This window comes from Phoenix dactylifera, chromosome 5 (assembly GCF_051530095.1).
Source record: "Phoenix dactylifera cultivar Ajwa chromosome 5, Ajwa_hap1_PhDact_Kaust_v1.1, whole genome shotgun sequence".
NCBI classification, from domain to species: domain Eukaryota; kingdom Viridiplantae; phylum Streptophyta; class Magnoliopsida; order Arecales; family Arecaceae; genus Phoenix; species Phoenix dactylifera.
Genome location: NC_143194.1, coordinates 28,545,388 through 28,572,260, shown reverse-complemented (window position 1 = coordinate 28,572,260; position 26,873 = coordinate 28,545,388). Strand labels below are relative to the sequence as shown.

General features: G+C 41.8%; 3 protein-coding genes across 6 annotated transcripts; all 3 read left to right on the top strand.

The window, feature by feature from the left end:
• Positions 1-781: 781 nt before the first annotated feature.
• On the top strand, positions 782-6,480 carry LOC103704408 (alpha-1,3-arabinosyltransferase XAT3-like). The gene is made up of 3 exons (XM_008787676.6): positions 782-1,571; positions 1,788-1,901; positions 5,129-6,480. Exons 1-3 carry the CDS (start codon positions 1,475-1,477, stop codon positions 6,325-6,327), a joined length of 1,410 nt encoding a protein of 469 aa, XP_008785898.5. The 5' UTR covers positions 782-1,474; the 3' UTR covers positions 6,328-6,480.
• A 5,525-nt stretch (positions 6,481-12,005) lies between these two features.
• LOC103704341 (pathogen-related protein-like) lies at positions 12,006-16,503 on the top strand. Of its 4 annotated transcripts, none has more exons than XM_088722142.2 (4): positions 12,006-12,529; positions 12,638-12,770; positions 13,453-13,754; positions 13,885-14,255. In XM_088722142.2, exons 1-4 carry the CDS (start codon positions 12,392-12,394, stop codon positions 13,888-13,890), a joined length of 579 nt encoding a protein of 192 aa, XP_088578268.1. In that variant the 5' UTR covers positions 12,006-12,391; the 3' UTR covers positions 13,891-14,255. The 4 variants fall into 4 exon arrangements, with proteins under 4 accessions (XP_088578268.1, XP_089786958.1, XP_089786957.1 ...); XM_089930832.1 differs by lacking the exon at positions 13,885-14,255 and adding an exon at positions 16,303-16,503 and having other exon boundaries at positions 12,086-12,529; positions 12,674-12,770; XM_089930831.1 differs by lacking the exon at positions 13,885-14,255 and adding an exon at positions 16,303-16,503 and having other exon boundaries at positions 12,090-12,529.
• Positions 16,504-19,327: 2,824 nt separating this feature from the next.
• On the top strand, positions 19,328-26,468 carry LOC103704340 (pathogen-related protein-like). The gene is made up of 4 exons (XM_008787589.5): positions 19,328-19,526; positions 19,636-19,768; positions 25,658-25,959; positions 26,080-26,468. Exons 1-4 carry the CDS (start codon positions 19,389-19,391, stop codon positions 26,215-26,217), a joined length of 711 nt encoding a protein of 236 aa, XP_008785811.3. The 5' UTR covers positions 19,328-19,388; the 3' UTR covers positions 26,218-26,468.
• Positions 26,469-26,873: the final 405 nt, after the last annotated feature.

The following is a 26,873-nucleotide window of genomic DNA, read 5'->3' as shown; positions in this document are numbered from 1 at the left end:
AACCCGGCCCAATTTAATTGATATCCAAATAGAAGTGATATTCCCGATGAAAATTGTCCAAAATTAATGCTGGATTTAGTCTCCTTAAATTTGACCTTGCAAGCAAAGGCTAGTCCAATTCGGATCAGATTCTGGTCAAGATAGATCTAGATATGACCTAATCAAGTCTTAGGATACATGGTCCATCTAAATTATATGGCCTGACTTGGCTTCTCATTTGTGCTTAAACTACAAAGCTTGCCTGTTGCATGAACATAGACAACAGTTAGTCCCTCCCAGTGGGGATCGAGCGGTAGAGCTGACCGGCTCTGGATGATTTTTAGTTGGATGGGGATTGTATCTTTCGTATGGAAGAAAAAAATTTCATCCTTTGCATGGATCTTCGGTTAAATCATACGATCACTGCTTCGAGATCTGTGCATACAGGAGGGGAAAAAAAGATTTTCAGACTGCTTTGAGATATGTATAGAGTTCCATCCTTAACAGTCGACGTCACAAAAGAGGAATCAACTATTTTTCTTGGTGCGAAAGATAGGACGCGAACCCTTTGGAATCGTGTTGGTAGGGAGTGCCTGTCTTGTGATGCTTCCGTGACGATACGAACAATCACGGAAAAGCACGGGGCCAGGCCTCCTCAAACCATCCAACGTCCACCGTCGAAAGCTCGAAAAGGAGAGGAGACACCGTCGGTGGCCATTTTACGATACACATCTTTCACGGTACCTTCTCTGCATCCACTTCCAACCCAACGTAGGAAAAATTCATAAGATCAGCTCACCATCTCTGCACCTTCTCGCTAGAAGTAGCCCGGCCCCTACTTTTTTTATTCCCTGCCTTTTCATTCCTTGGTGCATTAGCACATAAAATATGCACACCTACACAAGTCTGAACCCCAACCTAGCGACATGTTTTGGGGTACCTTTCCAAATCCAGATTAGTTCAAAATAATATCACCTTACCATCCTTGTATCTTTAAACATGGAAGATCGTCCTCTACCTTATTTAATCCCAGCCCAAACTTCCTTGGGACATTAACACATAAACTAGTCCTGGAACAAATTCAGCTGAGTCACCGTCGCCAGGGACGTTTTGCAAGAGAAATGGGACGCAAGTGAGGTCGATGGCATCCTTTTAAGGAAAAGTGGTTGCGATAATAATAATACTTAAGGGGAGAAAGGCAGCGCACGTAGAATAAATGGCATCGTTAGTGAGTCCCTGTCATGCACCAAATACAAATAGTGAGCCCACGCATCGATCCTCTTTGGCTGTGGTTCTCCATATCTAGACGTCCAAAGAGAAAAGGATAGCAAGGATACGGATAGGTGGGGAGGGGCACGACCTGCAGCTAGGGGTTTATCTTGGCTGGAGTAAGACTTCCACAACAAGAGATCATTCGTGGGGTCTTCTTGTCCCCAGCCAGTATGCGTATTTATCAGGAGTGCGCAATGAGTGCCGTGGCTTTCTTTAGTGGAAGATGGCCAAGGGATCTAGAAGGCTGGTGCTGGGGTTCCTGCTTCTGCTTCTGCTCTATGCCACCTTCCTGCGTTCCAATATTGCATCTCTTCATCTCGGTAATCCTCTCTAAACTCTTCTATCAAATTCTTTCTTTCTTTCTAGTGCTAGCTGTGATTTAGTACGCAGGTGCAACTAGTCATTAGTTTGCATGATGGGGTTTGGAATAGGCTGCGTTAAGAATCTCTTTGAATGTTGCTGAATGAGAAGTTGATTGAGCTGATAAGAGTGTTTTTCTGATTTGCTTGTTTTTTTTTTTTTTTTTGGTTCTGAAGGGAAGTTGCAATTACCCCATTGGTCCGATAATCTCATACCGACCGGAAGAAGCGACGGTACAAATGTTGACGATGTGGAGCTCACACGGTTTCTTCTGCGGAGACTAGTACCAGGTTTTCCTTCAAACTGCTCTCTCTTCCTATGATCAAATAAGATACATTAGATGTCGACTGATTGCTTTAACATTATCTAAGACTAGCTAGTTTCTCAAAAAAAAAAAAAAAACGTTGTATAGGAAAAAGGTGAGGAAGATTTCACCCGACTCTCTAAGTCGACTCGAGAACCGATAAACAAATTTCTACAAGAAAGCAATCTTTTAGGAAGCAAGGGAGCAACTATGTCAGCTTTTTCGAAATGCTGAAAAGCTTTGTTAATTTGTTCATTAACGCCGCATAGTCACCTTGCACGTAGTAACATTAGCCAAGACCGTGTAATTGTGGGTCAGAATTCATATATTCCCTCGCCTCAACTGAGAATTCATATATATTCTCTGCGCTGCATTCGACATCCAGAATCATTCGACCCTCCAATTTGTTCTGCTAGACAAGTACGCAGGCTGCCATTCCACAGCTGAAGCACGATCATGTACCTAGCTTGAATCCAAATCTTTGCTTACAAAACCAAGTTTCATGATCGACGGCCTCCACCATTCCATCACAGCTTTGGGTGATTAAAGCACTCCCACCATGATCAAGACTGACCCTTGACTCCAATAAAAGTGTGGGCATTGATGGCTTCTGAACAATAGAGCTCCCCATTCTCGATAACTAGGATTAGCAAACACTTTTATAACTTGGGAAGGTCGCGTGCTGAAAAGTGGGGGCAACTATTTGAGGAGGAAATCATTTGCAGTTGAAAACTTGGCCAAGCAAGCGTGATCGCTAAGTCATGTTGGTGCTACCAAAAAGTAATCCACGCCCTTATAATTCCTCCAAGCAGAAAAATATATACCTTTTGGCAAATATTTTGTGTCGTTCCCTATGGCTCTCTCTGCATATCCACACAGCTGGAGTCCATATACAGTCTAGAATAAATTCTACCACCACAACGTCTTGCACAACAAGTCGGCCCACAAAGCGTAACCATCAAACACCAACCTGTTCCCATAATCACATATATATGTATATATATATACCATCCAATGTCAGCCAAGACGACAAACAGAACCAGATCATTTTGAGAGCCAAGCTAAAGGTCCTTGAGCTAGAGGACAAGATGATCTTGATACAAATGAAAATGATTTATTGTTGAAATCACTGTATATGCGAGCTTGGAATTGGTTACATGGGGCCGAGTAGCAGCACTAGATGGTACTGTTGTTATGTTTGATGTTGCCAACTTAGCATGTGTCAGCACTAATTGCAAACATATTCGGTAAAGCGTGCCATTTTATGAGGATCCGTGTGGACGTGCGTTTAATTTCACATCAGTTGTTCGTTGAATAAATTATAGATTTTTATACAGAATTAAGGAACATAAATAATATCTTTCGACTATTTTAGTGAGATCTTGAATTATTATATACTTAAAATTAACAACTGAAATTTTATGTAGGTGTATAGCAAAATTCCAGGCTTTCCAGCATTTAAGCCTCAATTGGAATAACCTCACTAACCGTCCAACTTAAAATTAATGGACCCGGGTGCTTCATTGTTACGCTAATATCAATCCTTCAAGGGCCGTCATCTCAAGGAATAAACTTTTGGTGCGTAAAGTACGGGCTACGAGTTGGAGCGGCAAACTATCTCAGCTGTGGTGGCGTTTGGCTTGTCGTGTGAGTAGCTGACTTGACGTATAAAAGAACTCGGAATAGAATCCGTTCATAAAAGAAGCGGTGCCGACTCGCAGTGTTCAGGACCACGCGATAGGCCTAAAGTGCGCAAAGTTGCCATAAGGGAATTTATGTAATCCTGGCCGTTCAATGTGGGAATTTGTGGCGGATACTTGTTTGTGATCGGCATCGTAGCGTTAATGGCTAATAAATTCCCAAACCGGACCACCTTGCAACTGGTGGGTCTCGTGATGTTTCCTGGCTAGCCAACATTCAACACAATCATCGCTCTTTGGTGGTTACGTGCGATTTCGTCTGGACAAAACGTGGTGTACGCCGGCCTAGACATGTCTCGCGTGCGAGAGCCTGCATGGATAAGCTCCTTGGCACGTGTTGCCTGCTCAAACTTAGAAATGACGTTTGCCTAAGCACCCCATTTTGTCCCAAGGTGGATGTACTAGTAAACTGTTGCTTTTCACTCCATAGATGCAAGTAGGTGAATTATGGTCACCTGCATTTGACTCGAACAAATCCTCTAAAGTGGTAATGTATCACTTTTTGTCCTATAACTTGGAGATTTGTACCATGCAAGACTTCACCCTAGAGATCTATCATTACTATCACATATGACAATACTTTTAGCTTCAAAGAATTCTAGTAAGAAATTCATGATTCCTTTCATGTATACGAACCTCCTCCTTCATTATATGAGCAGTATTATTCTACACAAACTTCTTAACGAAATATATATATATATATATATAGAAATCGAGTAGCTCGCAAGAAATGCCATGTATCTATTTTCTATGATAGCATATTAGGCGGCTAACGAGATGTGCTCGTATCCATGTTGACATGTCAAACCAACCAAATAAATTTTTGTATATCTACATATGATGTATTCATCCTTGTATTTTTTTTTCAATTATATTTTTGACCTAAGACTGCTTGTCAGATGAGGGTTGCATAACAATTCATCATATATATTTTATCACTGCTCAATATAATTCATTTAGTTTAATCAGCTCCTTCAAATGGATACCTAGCTAGAATTTTACCAGTATCATATATGAAAAAAATGTATATCAAAATGATAATGTTATGACAATCAAAGTATTCGTAATTGTAATAAACATGACATTTCTGCCTATCCGATGAGATCGCTTAATTCTCACCTTTTATAGAGATGCCTATCATGCCTAGGATTTCATCAAAAAAATGAAGTTATAGATTGAAACGTCATAGCTACCTAATTATTATGCGGCTTAGTATTGAGAATAAATATTTTGTTGGAATGCACGGGGAATCTATAAGTTAAAAGCCATGAACATCTGTGTCAAATATGCCACTCACCTAAATAAAGTAAGCCACCTTCCATAATAATTCAAGTTGTTGTGGCATGTCAAAGATTTTGTTAGTAATCAATTTCAAGCCTCCACAAAATAAGGCAAAAAACACAATCATTTCCTCTGTGTCCATGAGCTAAAGATAAAAGATGAAAAAAATGTTTCACTTCAGCCTTTCACTTTCACATGCCAAGACAGCTAAATTTTGGTAATGTTGACGCAGGAAAAGCCCGAAGAGAGCTGAGCCAGAATGGCATATCCTGCATAGCCGATCCCGAGTCCGACCTATGCGTCACTACAGACGCCGTCAGGATATCCACGGCCACCTCCTCCTCCCCCGCCACCGTCTACCTCACCGCCGGCCAGCAACTTCGCCCCGGGTTCAACCCTTTCGTCCTCCGTCCCTATCCCCGGAAGACCGACTCCTTCGCCATGCAGCGCACGGCCCCCGTCCACCTCCTCGCCGCCCACTCCAAACCCCCACCCTGCGACTCAACCCACCCATTCCCTGCGATCCTCTTCTCCACCGGCGGCTTCGCCGGCAACTTCTTCCACGACGTCAACGACGTCCTCATCCCCCTCTTCCTCACCGCCGGCCACCTCCGCTCCCGCGCCCAACTTCTCGTCGCCGACTTCGAACCTTGGTGGACCCAGAAGTACCGCCGCGTCCTCCTCCACCTCTCCTCCGCCGCGAGCCTCGCCGTCGCCTCCTCCCCCTCGACCCCCGTCGAGCCGAAAGTCCACTGCTTCCCGGCGGCCGTGGTGGGCCTCAAGTACCACGGCAACCTCCTCTGCAACACCTCCGACTCCCCCGGCGGCGTCTCCTCCCTCGACTTCCGGCGCTTCCTCCACGACGCCCTCGGCCTCAAGGGAGAGCGTGCGGCAGGGGCGATGAGGCCGGTGCTGGTGCTCATCTCGCGGCGGAGGTCGCGGGCGCTGCTCAACGAAGACGGGGTGGTGGCACTGGCGAAGAAGGTGGGGTTCGAGGTGGAGGTGACGGCGCCGGCGAGGATGTCGAGCGTGGGGGAGTTCGCCGGGGTGGTGAACGGGTGCGGGGTGCTGATGGGGGTGCACGGGGCTGGGCTGACCAACATGGTGTTCCTGCCGGCAGGGGCCGTGGTGGTGCAGGTGGTGCCGTGGGGGCTGGACTGGGCGGCGGCGGAATACTACGCGCGTCCGGCCAGGAGGATGGGGCTGCACTACGTTGAGTACCACGCGGCGGTGGAGGAGAGCACGTTGTATGATAAATATCCCAAGGATAATCCGGTGCTCGTCGATCCGTGGTCGATAAACCGGCAAGGATACAATGTAAGCCGGCCGATTTATACTGATGGCCAGAACTTGACGCTGGACCTGGCGAGGTTCAGGGAGACGCTGTCGCAAGCGTTGCAGCTGCTCCCCCGGCCCACCCGTCCTTGGTGAAGCTGGACGGCGACGACGGATTAACAAAAGGGATTACCAAGTACCAACCACATTTATTTCTTGTAATTATGAATCATTACGTATTAGCTAAAGGAAAGCAATTATTTCCGATTTGACATGGATAAAGTATAACAATTCAAAGCCTGTGTTCGCGGAATGAAACCGACCAAGATTCTGGCCAGAATCGATCATTGAGTAATGGTATGATCGCAGTTTTTAATAACTGAGCGAAGGTTGCCACGAAATCCCTTTCGCTAATAGTTGCCCGTGCAAGTGTGTCCACCGAATCGTTAATGTAGTAGTGGTGGATTATGTGATTGGTGTATCTTCACGGAACAAAATGTAGTTACTGTCTACTTCGCATGCACCAGCTTTGCTGGAACAGTTCTCGGCGGGTTACAGGAGATGTATCAAGTGGCCAGTTTGGCCCCTTTTTTTTTATTTTAAAAAAATCTTCTTTAGCAAGCAAGAGTGAGTCCTTGTGAGAAATTGGTGGTCTAAGTCTCAATCGAAGCAGATTTCAAGCATGCAAACTTCTTTTTTTATGTCATATTAGAAAATTCATCATGACAAGGATATAGAGAACTATTATTGTTCGCTAAGAAGTAGAAGTTGGCAATGTAGAACACGTAACCATTTGGATCCAATGACTCCGATGAAAACAACTACGTCCAAGCTCCTAATGGCGTATTCTCAACGCATATTTCTATTTCCTATCCCTCTTTTCGAGTCCGAGCTCCTCTCTCCCCTTTTCATTCATGGCGGAGGATGATCTGGACCTTTACTGGGAGGTGAATCTATCTTGGAGTTGGAGGTCATCTTCCTCAGCCGCCGCACAGCCGTCTCCAACAGCCATGCGCTCGCCGTCTTTCCATCTCCTGTCCCTCTTTTCGAGTCCGAGCTTCATTTCCCCTTTTCGTCCGTGGCGGAGGACGATCTGGATCTCCACTGGGAGGCGGCTACGAGCAACTCCATCTCGATGGTCAATCCATGGCCACTGGCTACCTGAACTAAGAAGCAGCTCGTTGAAATAATTTCCTAGATTACTCATTTAACCCGTCCAATATAACTTGCTGCTCCAGATTGCAATATCAGAAATAAAAATTCTTAATGCACGTAAATCAAAATTTTAGGACTCAAAAGAGGCGTTAAGGAAAAATGCAAGAGATGCCGCCAAACATATTCACTTTTATGAGTAGATCCAACAATCAAACCATTATAGTGGCTTGATACATATATGTATCCAACATTGGTCCAACAATCATCGATTATTGTACAGCACTCTGCGGTGCAAATTTCACATCACAGAGATTTTCGATTATAAATCAAGAAAGACAGGTAAAAAGGAAAGAAAGAAGAAAAACATAGTTGATTCACAGCCCCTCGCTCGGTTGCCACTCAACAATGAAGGCCAAGCCATGTAACAAATCTATGGTTGCTTCCTTAACCATTTTTCTATGAGAAATAGGTTCGTAATCTTCCTTTTCTGTCCATTTTTCTATGAAGGATAAAATTCCAGGAAAACAAACAAACCCATTTTGGTTGGAGGATTGCCAAGAAAATCTGACAAAGACGAGGAACAGATGGCCAGTGGAAACTCCGGACAGACGCCCGACGTGGCGTCAAGAGAGGCTTGATCCTATGCATGGGCCACTCCAAAGCATTCCCCATGCCTTCAAACTTTATGGGCTACATGTAAACCATACGGCCCTCTACCTTCAAACGTTGCCGGGCCTTCAACCCCAGAACTTACTTGCCTCTAACGATATGATAATGCTCTGATGAGCTAAGCTGGTCATGATCCTTGTTCCTATTTGCGTTCTTCAATCCATGTTCTGTCAAACTACGGTATGTCGCCTTGAGATTGGTTTATGATCTTTGCAGGGACACGAAGTTGGCTGGTTGTTATTGGGAAGACTTGGATTTGAGACCTTGGGCCATCTGTACTTCAATTAAGTTTGCTTACAAATTGGGGCTTGCTCCATTGCTTATACTTGTTTACTTGGCAATCAAATATTCTATATTCGATTCTTGGATAATGTATTTTCAGTAATTTGGATCTCGGTAATTTATAAAGCTTGTGGGTCTCTCCTTTACTCTCATAAAATATTTAAATTCAATTAATCCATTCTTCAATTTCAATTTAGAGATTTGAAAGAATAATTTAAAACACCTAAGAATAACTCATATTTTGGCAAGAACATGATTTAGTTGACTCAATTTTGTTGAGTCATTGGAAAGTTAAGGAGGTTAGCATAAAGACTCTGTTCGTGCGAGTGTGCTGCGCTTACGCCTTGTTGAACTGTTGGTTGCTATGATCACATGTGTTGACAAGCTATCTATGTCGTGTTTGCAATAGTCATAATATGTTTGGTTCGTGTGAGGTTACAAGTAAGCATATTATTTTGAATCAAATGCATTATATTAGATTCGACCGTACATAACTAGTTTATTAAGAAAGTGATTGATAAGTTGTACTAAATTAGGTGTATAGCAGACTTTGAATGAGTTTTATTTTAAAAAAAATACTTGTTTGATTGTTCTTGATAAAGTTTGCTTCACCAAAATTGACTAGGTCATGAAGCTCAAGTTCGATAAAACATTGTCTTCTTGTGTTTTTTAGAAAGTTTTGTTTGCAAAAAATAAAGCTTTATGATCATTTATTTTGAGGATGCCATGCATAACCAAATAGCCCCGAAACATGTTACATGTGTTTTTTCGGAATTAAGATCAGAAATCTTGGCTATAATCCAGGTAAAGGACGTACTTGAACCTACATCCTTGGTGCCAACCTCCAAACTAGGCACCCTCAAAATATGTTACATTTGTTGAGTCACATTACATGTCCAGTAGATAACTAAGTCAGTTTGTGGTTAATGATTCCACTACGCCAAGGACAATGCATTTTAAATTGGTTAATGATTCTCCGGCAAGATCACTCTTACTTTTCTTAATGAGTCGATGGAGCAGGAATATAAACAATCCTTGCATATTATGAATGACTTTGACTTTAGAACTTGTTTCAAAAATATGAAATAGCTTATCCATCGTACGTAGTTACCAACCCAACTTCGGATTGTTATTATATATTTTTGAGCGAAAATGGAGGTAGCCGGAAGCTTCCCCCCATGTTATATTATTAAGAAGAGAAATATTTACTAATGGAGGTTGTCATTATAGGAAGCCACCTCCTTCCGACCAAATGATGCTGCACTAACTTCTGCCTCAGCTCATCCACGGATTATGGCCTCTTCCAATTTTGAAGAGGCCACACAGTTATAGCTGTTATTTTTAGGCAAAAAGCTTCGCACACATTCATCTAACTGGAAGCTGATAAATCTATGATATATATCATCTTTTCACTTAAAACAAACTAGCCTCCGGTATTAGTTGAGGTGCAGAACTTGTAGCATATAAAAATCTTCCATGGCCATGATCTGTATAGGAATTTCCTAATGCCGAAGTCATTGTGGACCTATAGCAAATCAACCTCAAAGTTCGGTGGCTTCATCATCATCAATTATGGAGACTAGTTCTAGATATAAGCCCAAGTCTTCTGCCATGTATCTCTTGCTTGCATCGTGACGTGGTAGCGTTCTCAGCGGTGGAGTCGCCTTAATTACCGTATGCGAACGGTCAATCGTCAAACTTGATGATCCGAACGTGGCGAGGGAATCTGAACATTACAAAATCCAATAAAATAATTCATATTGATATAATGTTGGGATTGCCTTTAGAATAAAAATTTTGGTGCCCACCATGTAGGTACAGAAAAACGCCCATAATACTGCAACCATTACGGCATTACCTGATAGCAAATAATAAATATAAAATAGCTAAGTCATGTTAGTTGTATTTAAAAAATATTTTTTTATCAATATCTCTAGTAAAATACTTGTTTTGCTATTCTACCATTTTTTTATCTTTGTTTTTGTATATACATACCTATGTTATTTAATGCCGTTAAAAAATTAATGATTTTAAATTAAAATAACTAAAATATTCTTAATGGGTATGTGCAAAAAGAAACATTTATAAGCAGATCGCGATGAAAGACAAAAAAATAATTTCAAAATTATATTTTATTTTTAATTAAAATAAATATGATTTTTATTAATGGTGCTAGAAGAATCGTCATATTTGAGGCGTTTGTGCAAAAACAGTGTTTTATGAGGGTATAGAAATAAATATAAATTTTAAGGGGATATTCACGTAAATTTAAATTTTTAGAAGGGTACTTAGGCAAAAAAAATTTAAAAAAATCATCTTTGTTTTGCCTTACTTTCTATAGAATAAAATATTACCATAGGATGAAATAGTACTTCTAAATTAACTTGGATTTTCAATATTTGGATAAAGAAAATAAATATTGAAAGGGATTATGCGCAAAATTTAGAAACAATTGGGCTAGCTGCTTGCAACTTTAATGTGTCTTATTTTTCTAGGGATGGATATAAACTTTTGTCCTCCCTTTTATTTTCATTAGTTTAAACTAATAATGAAACTTTGGACATTGTATTAGAAAGACACAAGCAAAATTGGGAAAAAAAAAATCTTATTAAAAGATTTATTATTTCAATCCCTCCAATCGCTATTTCTCTCTCTCTCTCATGGACCCTTATCCAAATCTACAATCTACTCATCTCTCTTTCTTTCTTACCCATTCTGAAGCAAAACTTAAAATGTTCATTATTTTATTTCCCTTTATGTTAAATGTGGACATACCAAGAGATTAGCTTAAGTTTATAACTACAGGCAAATTCATATGTCACTAAAATTTTTGTAAAGAAAATTCTTGAAAATTGATCAATTTTGAACCACTAATCCACATGAGAACTCAATCAAATTAGCAAGAAAAATCTTTAGATTTTATAGTGGATCACTGCCATGAATCTAGCAACTCAATAGTGTTATAAATGTATCCAATAATCCAAATCAAGTCATACCTCAACTGGAGGATGCAATAAAGATCCTGTTCTAAGTTATCTTCAAATATTTTTTGATGTTCTAGTAAAAACCTTCGGATCTTCAACAAAGCATAGTTGGAGGGTACGTTGTGTAATCAATTATCTAGAAACCTCTTTAAAACAACAATTAATAATAAACTAATAACAATAACAAATATAACCATCATCGCTACCATCTTTATCAGCAATTAATCATCATCATTTTATCATCATCGATTAATTGACTTTGTCTAATAGTAGGGTTTTTTTATTATTTTCGAGAGTTTTCTTCTAAGAGTAGTTGAAACGTTATTTTTGTCCCGTCACCGTCAAAACTTTAGTAGAATATGTTGGGCCAAATTTTTTCTTTTTCTTTTTTTGATGATAAACCTAGTGTATGAGGAAAACAAACCATAGGTTACATTAAACGGATAATTTGATGGTAAAAAGGGCATGCATGTGTTCTCATGGGTTAGCTTCAACATTTTATCGGAAACATATACTGCGCATCTATCCAAAGTTCTATAGCAGGCCCCATGCCACATGTTAAATAAAACTGTTCGAGAAGAAAAATTTTGATTTGCAGGTGATACCGCACGCTAGCACTTATTATTTTGGATCCTCTAAATGTTTTGCATCGTAAAACGTTATACAATAATATATAACCATCGTGTCATCCATCTCTAAGATGGATGGCTACGACCCAGCTTAGTTCGGAGAATAATCGAGAATGGAAAGCTGAAGCCTCAAGTTTCCTCTTCTCTTGGCGAGTGGACATAGTTCTCAAAAAAGCTTGGAGATTAGTCATCGATGAACAGCTAAAATCTCAGCTTCTCTCTCTTTTCCTTCCCTTTTATTAATTAAGATCTTGGTTCTTAGTGGCTTGTGCGTCAGGCCGAAAGATAGTCCTAAATTTATGGACGATTCCCGGCAACCAACGTAAACAATCTGCTCGATATTTGGGCTTTGACCTGGCTATTCATTTCAGAAACCTAATCTAAACTCGTCAATTGCACGCAAGCACCAACCAACCTGGGATTGTCATTATAAGAGGCCACCCTCCTCTCAGTTGTTGCAGCATTAATTAGCTCCTGCTCTTTTCGTTTATTGGGAAAACCATGGCCTCTTCCGCTGTTGAGGGAGATAAGTATCGCTCTTTTATGTATGGAGAAGGTGAGAAGAACACCCAATGGAGGTCTGGTGCTCCTCCCAACTTTGATGTTGTGGACAAGCTCTTTGAAGAAGGCCGAACTCAGGTAACTAGATTAGACTACCTCCTCCTCTTCGCTATTCTGTCCCGTTCCTCTTGCATCTTTTCGAATTCCGGTCTCATGGAAAGGTTCTTTGGAACGTCGTCTGGTTAGGTATGGCCACTGGGATCGATTGAGGAAAAGGTGCAGCGGTTGGTGAAGACATTTGAAATGGAGATAGCCCACAAGATACGGCCTGAAGACTACAAATGCGTCAACCCCGAGAAGTTTCTTTTCATCGTAAATGGTAATCCTATGTGCTAAGCCGCCAAAGCCATAGCTGCACATACATGCGCATAAAGCTGCATACATATATTTAACTCGTACCTGATCTATTACAACTTAGTTTGCGGGATTTTCTTACGACATGAGTATAAAGGCACGTCTAGATATCACGCCAACTTAAACCCCCCATCGCCCACCCCAAAATATTAAATTTATACTCCTTCCGAATTGGATGAGGGCCAAAATCGTGCAGCCCATAAAAATCGGCCACATATACCAACTATAGGATTTCATTTTATCGAGAAAGAAGGGATTTATCGAGAGGTAAGAGTTTATCGAGAGGTACAAAAAACAAATATTTCATTTTATTAATTCTATCTAACATAGTTGGATTAATGAATTTCATTTTCTATCTAAAATATTTATCATGTTGGATCGCAATAACGTGAGTGAAATTACCAGGAACATTGGGACTGCGAAAGACAAAATCCTAATGATGTTGTATCACGAGAATTATTAGAGCTGCACTATGAGCCACGAACTCCGCTCTTTTAAATTAGGCCCCTCTTGGAATTCACATGGGACCTGTTTGTTAATGGGTCCCAGCCACGCGCCTTGTGAGCTCGATATTTTCCTCGAAACACCAACTAAAAGAAGATCGGCAATGAGAAGTATATTCAAGCTTACGTGATGCAATGCTGCAGGAAGAAAACCACTAACACTGAAAGACATCCGCCAAATCGGAGGGAGCTACAATGCCTTCTTGCAAACCAGCTTGCCTGAAGATCTCCGGATCTACAACCCGGCACAAGAGACGGCAGAGTCGTCGCAGAAGGCCTTCACCACGGCACTTCCTCGTGGCTTCGCCTTGGAAGTTCTCCAAGTCTACAGTGGCCCCCCCACGATCGTGTACAAGTTCCGGCACTGGGGTTACATGGAGGGGCCATTCAAAGGGCACGCCCCAACTGGGGAGAAGGCAGAATTCTTCGGAATGGCCATTTTCCACGTACAAATCATTTCCCTCTTTTTTTTAGTCCTTTCATCTACATTAACATCGATCACGTTCCAAAATCGAGTACTCTGTAGTTCATTCATATACTCACCCCAATTACTAATCCTTCAATAGGTTGATGCAGAGATGAGGCTTGAGAAGGTGGAGTTCTTTTACGAGCGCGGGGACTTTCTCGCCGCCTTCCTCAAAGGTGCACCAACGGACGGCGCGCAGGCAACTTCTTCCCGCTGCCCTTTCATGGCAAATAAATAAATAAATAAATAAATAAAAACAGAATAAAATAGCAAGCTCAAGCCGGATAGCTTCGATCGTATATTTCTTTCTTCTTGCTTTCTGGTACCACGGTCTGGAAGTGTTGTAAGCGGTGAGGCCATCCACCCCACCGTAACCACATTAAGCGTCTTGTGGGTATTGTCCCTGGTTGCGCGTGGTTGCGGTTATCGTTGTACTTGATATTTTTATTGAAAAGGTCAGTCGCGTGGAGCGACTTAAATATCTTGAGCTTTGTCTTTGGTCGACATACACGGCTTGCTCAAAGAGACTAATAAATACTAGCTCGGTGAACTGTCTAATCTGTGATGGAGCTTGTCCATAATAAAAAACAGGCTGGACAATGAAATATTTCTCCTAAAAAAAGATTGTCGAATAACGTACGATACGCAAAACAGGGTCGACTCATTCTCATCTTCCATTCGATTATCACTGCTGACGTTAGGAATGAAGTCATGTAAAAAACCAACTTCGAGCTGGACCGTGCCCATGGTTCCCTCAAATTTAAAAAGAAAAACTGCAGTTATGTAAAACAGGCTTTGAGCTGACTCAAATCTCAACTTTCATTTTAAGCAGCACTTTAGTTGCAGCTGGCGGCAACCAGATCTGTGATCACCTCACTGCACATTAGAGTCCACGAGAGGGGATGATATCATGTGATTAGTATATCTGCAACCTTGGTGATCTAACAAGGTATGAGAAAAAGATTATGAAGATTATGGAATTCTAAATGACCAATTTTAGGTTGATACCCTGTATGCCAGCAAACAAAATACAATTTCAGTAACCAACCATATTGTCGTTGCATTTGAGCAAGGAAGAAAATAAACACGATAACAAGTTAGTAATACTATATCTTCTGTACACAAAGCGGGGGTAAAAAAAAAAAATTGTGCAAAACACGTGGGATTTGACAGCTCCACAATCAACAAGGCAGTAGCCTGGTGTTGCGACTTCCGAGCTGCTCCAGAATATGAATATTACTTACACAAGTGCAGGAAGGGGAATTTTTATTTCAAGCCCATCAAGGCTAGTTCGATCTTGGATGTTTAGGCGGTGCTCATTAGCCAGATGCAAGAGACAAATGAAAACCAGATGTGGGGAGATTTTATTAGGTGGAGCAGCGGGGCTGTCATGTGGAAACTGCTGCAAGATTTGTCTGAAGGAAACTATAGCCTCGCATTCCTGTAGATGAAGATAAATATTCAATAACCAATACTCTTTACAGTAAATTGATGATGATGAAAGAATTTACTCATAGCAAATGATTTTCAGGTCAAGGACATGCATGATTTGGAATGGTTTATTAGACTGATACACCCAATCCAATTGAATGCTACAGGTTATGTATTCCCAAGAATATAACGGTGTCTTCCCACTTTCTCTTACCCAAAAAAGGGTTTATTAGAAGTGTTTTAGTCATTTGCTTTTGTTACAGAAAGGACCTATAGCTAATCAACCTCAAAGTTCGATGGCTTCATCATCATCATCAATAATGGAGACTAGTTCTAGATATAAGATGGACCAAAATCTGGCAATTAGCTGTTCATTTGTCCAATATCATTGGTGAGGAATAGTCCCACATTGATTAAGAACTCTAGTGGTGCTTATATGCCATCTTAATTAAGCTCTGGGGTTGGGTCTTAACATGGTATTTTGCAAAGTTGGGAGGAACGTGTAAGAAGTGAGGAAATCAGAAAAGAATACAATTTAATTTGTTTTCTTTAATTATCTATAATGTCTCATTATGCATTACGTTTGATTCCGGGTAGTATGGGCCACCTGTCACCTAGATTGCATGCTGAATATTTTTCCTTTGGCAATCGAAGGCATATTAGTTCAGGCTTCTGTGATGTAGTGCTACAGGAAGGAAAGGAATAACACATCAAGATATTCGTGAAATTGAAGGAAGCTACAACGCCTTCTTGCAAGCCGGTTTGCCCGAAGGTCTCCGGATCTACGATCCGGCTCAAGAAACAGTACGTAGAGTCATCTCACAAGGCCTTCACAACGGCATTTACTCTTCCCATTCTATAGCGGCCCTCCCACGATTGCGTTCAAGTTCCGGCACTGGGGTTACATGGGAGTCCCATTCAAGGGGCACGCCCCAACTTGGGAGAAAGTAGAATTGCAAGGAATGGCCATTTTTCACGTACACAACCTTCCCTCTCTTCCTTAGTTCCTTCCTCTTTAATGGCATCCTAGTAGTACATCAATACAGTCGCCATCATTCCATCTTCTTTTCAAAAAAAAAAAAATCCGAATTCAATAGGTTGATGAAGAGATGAGGGTTGACAAGGCGGAGTTCTTTTACGAGCGTGGCGACTTTCTCGCTGGCTTCCTCGAAGGTGCACCAATGGACGACGTGCGCATCAGCAACCACCTCGCGCTGCCCTTTCGCAGCAAATTAAGAGAAAGAGAGCTACAGCGAAGAAAACAAAAGCAGAAAAAAAAATAGGGGTAATTGATGGGAATTAAACTTGGTGGAGAATTTTTGAAAATATAAAAAAGGTTTAGGGACCGGAAATTAAACTTGGTGGAGATATTGGACGGAAGATTTTAAGACCACGACAACTTTTTGTTATAGTGCGGTCTCTTGGAGCCTGGGTGGAGAATTAATTACCCCAAAAAAATAACCAGCCCAAGTCTTCTGCCATGTATCTCTTGCTTGCATCGCGACGTGGCAGCGTTCTCAACGATGGAGTCGGCTTAATTACCGTATGCGAACAGACAATCGTCAAACTTGATGATCCGAACGTGGCGAGGGAATCTGAACATTACAAAATCCAATAAAATAATTCATATTGACATAATGTTGGGATTGCCGTTAGAATAAAAATGGGTACCCACTATGTAGGTACAGAGAAACGGCCATAATAATGCCACCATTACCTGATAACAAATAACAAATATAAAATAATCATGTTAGTTGTATTTTAAAAAATATTTTTTTTGGCATGAATAATCTCTTAAATATCGAATTTTGCATGAATATCCTTCCAAAATTGATATTTGCATATATACCCTCGTAAAACACTTGTTTCGCTATTCTACCATTTTTTTTATTCTTGTTTTTGCATATATACCTGTGCCATTTAACGCCGTTAAAAAATTAATGATCTTAAATTAAAATAACTAAAATACCCTTAATGGGTGTATGTGCAAAAAAAAAATGTATAAGCCGATTGCGATAGGAGACAAAAAGTAATTTCAAAGTTATATTTTATTTTTAATTAAAATAAATATGATTTTTATTAATGGTGTTATAAGAATTATCATATTAGAGGCATTTATGCAAAAACAGTGTTTGATGAGGGTATAAAAATAAATATAAATTTTAAAAGGATATTCACAAAAATTTAAATTTTCGAAAGGGTACTCATGCAAAAAATCTTTAAAAAATCATCTTTGTTTTGCCTCGCTTTCTATAGAATAAAATATTACCATGGGATGAAATAGTACTTCTAAAATTAACTTGGATTTTCAATATCTGGATAAAGAAAATAAATATTAAAAGGGATTATGAGCAAAATTTAAAAACAGTTGGGCTAGCTGCTTGCAACTTTGATGTGCCATATTTTTCTAGGGATGGATACAAACTTTTGTCCTCCCCTTTTATTTTCATTAGTTCAAACTAATAATGAAACTTTGGACGCTGTATTAGACTGACACATGCAAAATTGGAAAAAAAATCTTATTAAAAGATTTATTATTTCAATCCTTCCAATTGCAATTTCTCTCTCTCTCTCTCTCTCTCACACACACACACACACACACACACACACACACACACACACACACACACACACACACACACACACACACACACACACACACACACACGCGACCCTTATCCAAATCTACAATCTAGTCGTTTCTTTCTTTCTTACCTTTTCTAAAGCAAAACTTAAAATGTTCATTATTTTGTTTCCTTTTATGCTAAATGTGCACATACCTAGAGATTAGCTTAAGTTTATAACTACAGGCAAATTCATATGTCACTAAAATTTTTGTAGAGGAAATTCTCGAAAATTGATCAATTTTGAACGACTAATCCACATGAGAACTCAATCAAATTAGCGAGAGAAATCTTTGAATTTTATGGTGGATCATTGCCATGAATCTAGCAACTCAGTAGTGTTTTAAATGTATCCAATTATCCAAATCAAGTCATACCTCAACTGGAGGATGTCATAAAGATCCTAGTCTAAGTCACCTTCAAATATTTTTTGGTTTTCTGGTAAAAACCTTCGGATCTTCAACAAAGCATATTTTGGAGGGTACGTTGTATAATCAATTATCTAGAAACCTCTTTAAAACAATAGTTAATAATAAAAATAATAATAAAGTGCTAATAATAGTAGTAGCAACAATAGAAAAATATAACCATCATCGCTACCATCATTATCAGCAATTAATCATCATCATTTAATCATCATCAATTAACTGACTTTGTCTAATAGTAGGATTTTTTTAATATTTTTCAAGAGTTTTCTTCGAAGAGTAGTTGAAAGGTTATTTTTGTCCCACCACCGTCAAAACTTTAGTAGAATATGTTGGGCCTCTTTTTTTTCTTTTTTTTTGGTGATAAATCTAGTGTATTAGGAAAAAGAACTATAGGATACATTGAATTCCAGCAGACGGATAATTTGATGCTAAAAAGGGCATGCATGTGTTCTCATGGGTAAGCTCCAACATTTTATCGGAAACATATACCGTGCATCCATCCAAAATTTTATAGCAGGCCTCATGCCACATGTTAAATGAGACTATCCGAGAAGAAAATTTTTAATTTGCAAGCGATACTGCATGCTAGCACGTGTTATTTTTGATTCTCTATATGTTTTACATTGTGAAGTGCTGTACAGTAATAGATAACCATCATGCCATCCATCTCTAAGATGGATGGCTACGACTCAGCTTAGTTTGGAGAATAGTGGAGGATGGAAAGCTGAAGCCTCAAGTTTCCTCTTCTCTTGGCGAGCGGACATAGTTTTCAAAGAAGCTTGGACACTAGTCATTGACGAACAGCTAAAATCTTAGATTCTTTCTCCTTTTCTTCCCTTTTATTAATTAAGATCTTGGTTCTTAGTGGCTTGTGCGTCAGGCCAAAAGATAATTCCTAAATTTACAAACGATTCCCCGGCAACCAACGTAATTTTCGGAACCTAGCACGTGGAGAGTGTAAATAATCTGCTCGATATTTGGGCTTTGACCTGGCTATTCATTTCAAAAACCTAATCTAAACTCGTCAATTGCACGCGAGTACCAACCAACCTGGGATTGTCATTATAAGAGGCCACCTCCTCTCAGTTATTGCTGCATTAGCTCCTGCTCTTTTCGTTTATTGGGAAAACCATGGCCTCTTCCGCTGTTGAGGGAGATAAGTATCGCTCTTTTATGTATGGAGAAGGTGAGAAGAACACCCAATGGAGGTTTGGTGCTCCTCCCAACTATGATGTTGTGGACAAGCTCTTTGAAGAAGGCCGAACTCAGGTAACTAGATTAGATTACCTCCTCCTCTTCCGCTATTCTGTCCCGTTCCTCTTTCATCTTTTTGGATTCCGGTCTCATGGAAAGGTTCTCTCGAACCTCGTGTGGTTAGGTATGGCCGCTGGGATCGATTGAAGAAAAGGTAGAGCGGTTGGTGAAGACATGGGAAATGGAGATAGTCCACAAGATACGGCCTGAAGACCGCAAAAGCGTCAACCCCGAGAAGTTTATTTTCAGCGTAAATGGTAAGCCTATATGCTAAGCCACCAAAGCCATAGCTGCACATACATTCGCATAGAGCTGCATACATATATTTAACTCGCAGCTGATCTATTACAACTTAGTTTGCGGGGATTTCTTACGACGAGTACAAAGGCACGTCTAGATATCACGAACTTAAACCCCCCATCCCCCACCCAAAAAAATTAAATTTAAACCCCTCCGTCCGGCTAGGATGAGGTCCAAAATCGTGCAGCCCATAAAAATCGGCCACATATACCAACTATAGGATTTTTCCAACGAGAGTTAAGAGTTTATCGAGAGAGAAGGGGAGGAGAAAAAAAAAAGAAAAAGACTAACATGTCATTTTATTAATTATATCTAACATTGATGGACTATTGATTTTCATTTTCTGTATCTAAAATATTTATCATGTTGGATCGCAATAACGTGAGTGAAATTACCAGGAACATTGGGATTGCGAAAGACAAAATCCTAAACATTACATCCAGATGCATCTCTCTTCTTTGAATCGAGGATATAGCAATTTTTTTTGGATTTATCGATCTAAGTAAGAGATAATATACCTTGATATTTGGTGCGGACACCAGTGCCAGGTCAGCCGGTCGCCACAGGATCCACCCAGCTCAGCGGGTTCCAGCCGATTCAGCCAGCCTGATTTTATTTTAGATTGATTTATTTTATGTTGATTGGGTTTATTTGCATATTGTCATTTGGGTTTATTTGCATATTGTCATTTTAGGAGCTTTTTGGAATTATTTTATTGGTAGGGGTTTATTTGTTATTTTGTGACCCTATATATATGGGTCCATCCTCATGTTTAGGGTTTTAATGAATTAATGAATGAAAATTGGTCTTCTTCTTCCTCCTCCTCTTCTCCTCTTTCCCTTCTTCTTCCCCTCTTCCTCTCCTCTTTCTCTCTGTATTTCAATCCGTACTTCCGTCCTACGTCAGCTTTGGTATCAGAGCCTCGGCTTTGCCCCTGTTGCCAAAGCCCCGATCCAGTTTATTGGAGCAACAAAATATCTTGACCTGTCAGACTTCCTGCCATCCGAGAAAGGGTTCCGATCCTTTCTTCTTTCGAAGCAGCACTCCCGCACCCTGCTTCCGTGTGTGCGAGTCCTCCCTCTCGAGTCTCACCAGAGGAGAAAGGAGAAAAAAAAAAAAAAAAAGGAAATCCTTTCTTCCCTCTCTCGGTTCTCGCACAAGGAACAGGGGCAAACCCCTTCGCCAGGTCTACCCCACCCGTCGTCTCATCCGCGCCTACCGCCGCCACCAGTCCCCGCCACCGTCGGACGTCCTCGCCCTCGCCGCCGCCACCGCCCAGTGAGGGCCCGAGCCCGCCGTCGGAGGAGCCATATCCCCACGGAAACGTCGCTGCCCGAGTTCCCGTGCCTGTCGACACCACCAGTGGCTACTGTTTTCAGCCGCCCTTCATCTGCCGCCGCAACTCCTTCCTTGCAGCCGTCGCCGCGAAGTCCGGTCGCCACCACAGGCGGAAGAAGCTCCGGAAGAAGTTGCAGAGCCCCCGCGTGCGGCCCATCCAGCACGACGCCGGCCGCCGTATCCCCTACTTCGAGATCATCCTCCACGACGAAGCCCACCTCCGCTCCACGGAGAAGAGCGCCGCCCCTCCTTCCCGAGCCCCCACCGTCTTCAACCGCTGCCGTACCCCACGCGCCGATCGCCACGGACGCTGGCGTAACCACCTGCAACAACCCACGAAGAGGAACACGCCAATGGGTACGTAACAGGTTATCGGGTCGGATCCTGCCCGTTAACCCGAATCCTTTTGGGTTTCAAAAAAAAAAATGGTATCGGGCGTGAAACGGGTTAGCGGAGCGAGTTGTGCCCGTTAACCCGAACACTACCGGATCTCTGTTATTAATAAAAAAAAAAAAAAAAAACAGAGAGAGAGAAAAAAAAAAAGGAAAAGAGAGAGCAAAAAAAAAAAAAAAAAACTATTCACCTTTCTTCCCCGAGAGCTCCACCGCAGCGACGCCTCCCCGCCGACGAACACCGCCGCCGAGCATCCCACCCGAGCTCCTCCGCCCGTGCCGCTCCGCCTTCGCCGCCTCCGCCCGTGCCGCTCCGCCTTCGCCGCCTCCGCCCGTGCCGCTCCGCCTTCACCGCCTCCGCCCGTGCCGCCTCCTGCCGCCGCCGAGATCCGCCATCGCCTGAGCCCCATCTTCTCCCTCCCACCCACCGAGCCGCGCCGCCTTGCTGTCGCCGTCCCCGCCGCTCCCGCAACCGCTCGATTGCCACCACCGCTGCCTCCTTCCCCTCCTTGCTTCACCGCTGCCCCCCCCTCTGTTCGCACGCCGCAAAACCACCGCCTCCACCACCACTTCACCGCCTTCCCCCCCTTCCCCTCTGTGGGATCAAGGGTATCTCCATCTCTCCTCCCCTTTCTTCCTCCTTCACGGCCGAAACCACCTCACCTCCCACCCCACCTTCATTTTCTCTCTCGAGCTGATTCTCTCATCGGGCCCGCGCCCGCACCCCCAAAGAATCCACCGTCCCGACTCTCAGGCCCTAAACACCGGGCCCAATCCGATTTCCTCCTCACAGGCCCAAGCCCGTCGGCCTGCAACGCCACTGCAGAGCCCATTTCGACCTGCCGTGTTGCTGAGATCAACCCCAACTGGAGTCGTTTGACGAGCCTACTTGCTTTGCAGCGTTTCTGGTCGTCACCCCAACCTAGGTCAGGTTTCTTCCCTTACTACAAATTTTATTTGTTTGTCTAAATTTAGAATTAATTAACTCTTAAGTGCTCTATTGATATTGCTTCCTGAAAATTCAACACATCCACTCCAAACAACACCAAAATCCTAGTAGTAGCCTATCTTTGTTATTAATTGTAGGGCTACCTAATCTTTGGGAGTTCTTTGAGGCTCTGTGCAACCCTGCAACACACTGAAAACTAGTACTATTTGACTGCAACTACTTATCTGAATTTGTTACGTAATTCAAAGCCAATTTCAATTGCTTGAGTTAGCTTCCGATTATATTGAGTATCTACTTTGCAATTTTGAATTCATTTCATGCATTAGGTCTACTTAGGAACATTTATAGTTGGTCGGATCATACATTTTGACATTCATTTTATGCATCTATGTAGTGGTCGTGACGCATCTCATCCTGAGTCCCAATTAGGCATGGATTCCAAAATCGAAGCCCTATTAAAAGCTATCCAAGACACTAATGCTCAAGTCCAAAACACTAATGCCCAAGTCCAAAAAACTAATGCTCAAGTCCAAAATACCAATGCCCAAGTCCAAGCAAACAACTTTGATAATAGGCATGTTCCAGGTCACCATTATGCCTACCCTCGCCCTAGAGGACCAGGTCCCTTTCCTAATATGAATAGAGGTTACCGACATAACGTAGAACCCAGAGCTCTTCGTGACCCTGATGAAGACGTAATGAGAGGCATTAGGGTGGAAGCCCCCACTTTTGACGGTCGTCTTGACCCGAAAGTCTTCTCCGATTGGTTACACGAAATGGACCACTTCTTTGAGTGGTACAATCTGTCTGAGAACAAAAAAGTTCGATTCGCTAGAATGAAACTCCTTGGTCGAGCTAAGCTGTTTTGGCAAAACACTGAACAACTATTAGCTAGGAGACATCAACATGAAATAACTGATTGGGTAGAGATGAAAGAGAGACTTAAAGAAAAATACCTGCCCCTTAACTACCAAGACGATCTCCTAAACCGATGGAACACTAAGTCCACATTTGTAAGGCGCCCTGACACACGGAGCACTCCCACCGGCCTTAATTCCTTAGGGTCCAAACCTTCTGTAGGGTCCACTATTCATAGGCCCCCTCCTATTGCCCATGTCACAGGCCGAGACACTAATGGCAAGGGAATGCTTGGTGAGCCTCCCAAACCACATTCCAAAATTCGGTGTTACAAATGCCAAGGTTTTGGTCATGTTACCTCCCAATGTGCGAACAAATTTTTCGTTATTGCTCAGCTAGAGCAGGGAGGTGACATAGATGACTTAGAGGAGCAAATCTATGAACCAAACCTCGATGACATTCAGGACATTGAGGAAGAGTGTGATGACAAACCTGAAACCCTAGGATGCACCCACACTCCACCTAGCTCGCTTGCACAGTCAGATAACGAGTTTGACCAGTCTACCATGAGTGTAGTTGGTTATGCCCCCGCACAACCCATCGAAACTGATGTTAGGATTTCTGAGCCTGCATATGCATTTACACAACACATTCATAAATTGTATCAGGAAATCCATAAAGGCATTCATGCATGTACTGCTCAGTATACGATGCAAGCTGATTTCCGTGCTAAAGAATTTCAAACTTGGGGTTACGTAATGATCCATCTTAAGGAATTGCAGTCTCTTAGTATTGGACCATTCAGGGTGTTGCACAAGGATGGCACTGACGCCTATGCCATTGACTTTCCATTTGATTTCGGTCATAGCCTTACTATTAATATTAAAGATTTGGTTGCAATCCCTGATGACTCTTTTGCTGCACACTCTCCTGCGCCTGATGTTTATCCTATTATTGATTCCATGCCATCTTCGTTTTCTTTTACCCTCCATCGAGCACAAAAAGAGTATATTGATTCTATTTTAGCCGAGCAAATAGTTTTTACCAGTGATGGAGGCATCCAACATTTTCTGGTTCGTTGGCGAGGACGACCAAGGTCCGGCTACACTTGGATCCAGCGCGAGGAGATACCGCCGATTGACCCGGACTTGTTGGAGTACTACCGGGGCTTTACCGAGCCGCTTTCGTCGAGGTCGACTTCTTTCCACCCGAGGAGAGTTGGTGCGGACACCAGTGCCAGGTCAGCCGGTCGCCACAGGATCCAGCCAGCTCAGCGGGTTCCAGCCGATTCAGCCAGCCTGATTTTATTTTAGATTGATTTATTTTATGTTGATTGGGTTTATTTGCATATTGTCATTTGGGTTTATTTGCATATTGTCATTTTAGGAGCTTTTTGGAATTATTTTATTGGTAGGGGTTTATTTGTTATTTTGTGACCCTATATATATGGGTCCATCCTCATGTTTAGGGTTTTAATGAATTAATGAATGAAAATTGGTCTTCTTCTTCCTCCTCCTCTTCTCCTCTTTTCCTTCTTCTTCCCCTCTTCCTCTCCTCTTTCTCTCTGTATTTCAATCCGTACTTCCGTCCTGCGCCAATATTATTGATCATTCTTTAATTCAAGGAGTCATCCCATCTGAATTGAAAAAAGAAATATTTTTTCAGGAAGAAATCTAATTCTGCTTCCTTCTTTTGCTTGGATTGTTTTTTTCTTTTTACCTTTTTTAATGTCTGATCCCGTGTAATTGCCTTCAACATTTTTTTTTTGTTTTGTTTTCGTAGATCTGATCCAAGATTTTCTTGTCCTATTGTTCGTTTTTTCTTGGTTGGAATTTTCTAATTTAAGTATTCTTTTTGATTAGATGATATCTGAAGATTTTTTTTATTATTTTGATTTATGTTGATTCTTTTTTTTTGACTAATATTTTCATAGAAATTAAAATAGAAATGTAAATGGAAGAATTACAAGGATATTTAGAAAAAGATAGATCTCGGCAACAACACTTTCTATATTCGCTTCTCTTTAAGGAGTATATTTACACATTTGTTCATGATCGTGATTTAAATAGTTTGGTTTTTTACGAATCCACCGAATTGATATTGTATCACGAGAAGTATTAGACCTGCAGGATGAGCCACGAAACTCCACTCTTTTAAATTAGGCCCCTCTTGGACTTCACATGGAACCTGTTTGTCAATGGGTCCCAGCCACACGCCTTGCGTGCTCGATATTTTCCTTGAAACACCGATTAAAAGAAGATCGGCAATGAGAGGTAGTATATTCAAGCTTACGTGATGCAATGCTGCAGGAAGAAAACCAATAACACATCAAGATATTGTTGAAATCGGAGGGAGCTACAATGCCTTCTTGCAAACCAACTTGCCTGAAGATCTCCGGATCTACAACCCAGCACAAGAGACGGCGGAGTCGTCGCAGAAGGCCTTCACCACGGCACTTCCTCGTGGGTTCGCCTTGGAAGTACTCCAAGTCTACAGTGGCCCCCCCACGATCGTGTACAAGTTCCGGCACTGGGGTTACATGGAGGGGCCATTCAAAGGGCACGCCCCAACTGGGGAGAAGGCCGAATTCTTCGGAATGGCCATTTTCCACGTACAAATCATTTCCCTCTATTCCATAGTTCTTTCATCTACATTAGCATCGACCACGTTGCAAAATCGAGTACTCTGTTGTTCATTCATATACTCACCCCAATTACTAATCCTTCAATAGGTTGATGAGGAGATGAGGATTGAGAAGGTGGAGTTCTTTTACGAGCGCGGGGACTTTCTCGCCGCCTTCCTCAAAGGTGCACCAACGGACGGCGCGCAGGCAACTTCTTCCCGCTGCCCTTTCATGGCAAATAAATAAATTGGCATAGCAAAATAAATAAATAAAAACAGAATAAAATAGCAAGCTCAAGCCGGATAGCTTCGATCGTATATTTCTTTCTTCTTGCTTTCTTGTGCCACGGTCTGGAAGTGTCGTAAGCGGTGAGGCCATCCACCCCACCGTAACCATATTAAGCGTCTTGTGGGTATTGTCCCTGGTTGCGCGTGGTTGCGGTTATCGTTGTTCTTGATATTTTTATTGAAAAGGTCAGTCGTATGGAGTGACTTAAAAATATCTTGAGCTTTGTCTTTGGTCGACATACACGGCTTGTTCAAAGATACTAAATACTAGCTCGGTGAACTGTCTGATCTGTGATGGAGCTTGTCCATAATAAAACACAGGCTGGACCAGGAAATATTTTTCCTAAAAAAAGATTGTCGAATAACTTACGATACGCAAAACAGGGTCGACTCATTCTCATCTTCCATTCGATTATCATTGCTGACGTTAGGAATGAAGTCATGTAAAAAACCAATTTCGAGCTGGACCGTGCCCATAGTTCCCTCAAATTTAAAAAGAAAAACTGCAGTTATGTAAAAGAGGCTTTGAGCTGACTCAAATCTCAACTTTAATTTTAAGCAGCACGTTCGATGCAGCTGGCAACCAGATCTGTGCTCACCTCACTGCACATTAGA

Coding starts and splice junctions, on each gene's coding strand:
- LOC103704341 (XM_089930831.1), top strand. CDS start 12,392: ATGGCCTCTTCCGCTGTTGAGGGAGATAAGTATCGCTCTTTTATGTAT. Junction 12,530..12,637: donor TTGAAGAAGGCCGAACTCAG/GTAACTAGATTA, acceptor TCGTCTGGTTAG/GTATGGCCACTGGGATCGAT. Junction 12,771..13,452: donor GTTTCTTTTCATCGTAAATG/GTAATCCTATGT, acceptor GCAATGCTGCAG/GAAGAAAACCACTAACACTG.
- LOC103704408 (XM_008787676.6), top strand. CDS start 1,475: ATGGCCAAGGGATCTAGAAGGCTGGTGCTGGGGTTCCTGCTTCTGCTT. Junction 1,572..1,787: donor TATTGCATCTCTTCATCTCG/GTAATCCTCTCT, acceptor TTGGTTCTGAAG/GGAAGTTGCAATTACCCCAT. Junction 1,902..5,128: donor TCTGCGGAGACTAGTACCAG/GTTTTCCTTCAA, acceptor ATGTTGACGCAG/GAAAAGCCCGAAGAGAGCTG.
- LOC103704340 (XM_008787589.5), top strand. CDS start 19,389: ATGGCCTCTTCCGCTGTTGAGGGAGATAAGTATCGCTCTTTTATGTAT. Junction 19,527..19,635: donor TTGAAGAAGGCCGAACTCAG/GTAACTAGATTA, acceptor TCGTGTGGTTAG/GTATGGCCGCTGGGATCGAT. Junction 19,769..25,657: donor GTTTATTTTCAGCGTAAATG/GTAAGCCTATAT, acceptor GCAATGCTGCAG/GAAGAAAACCAATAACACAT.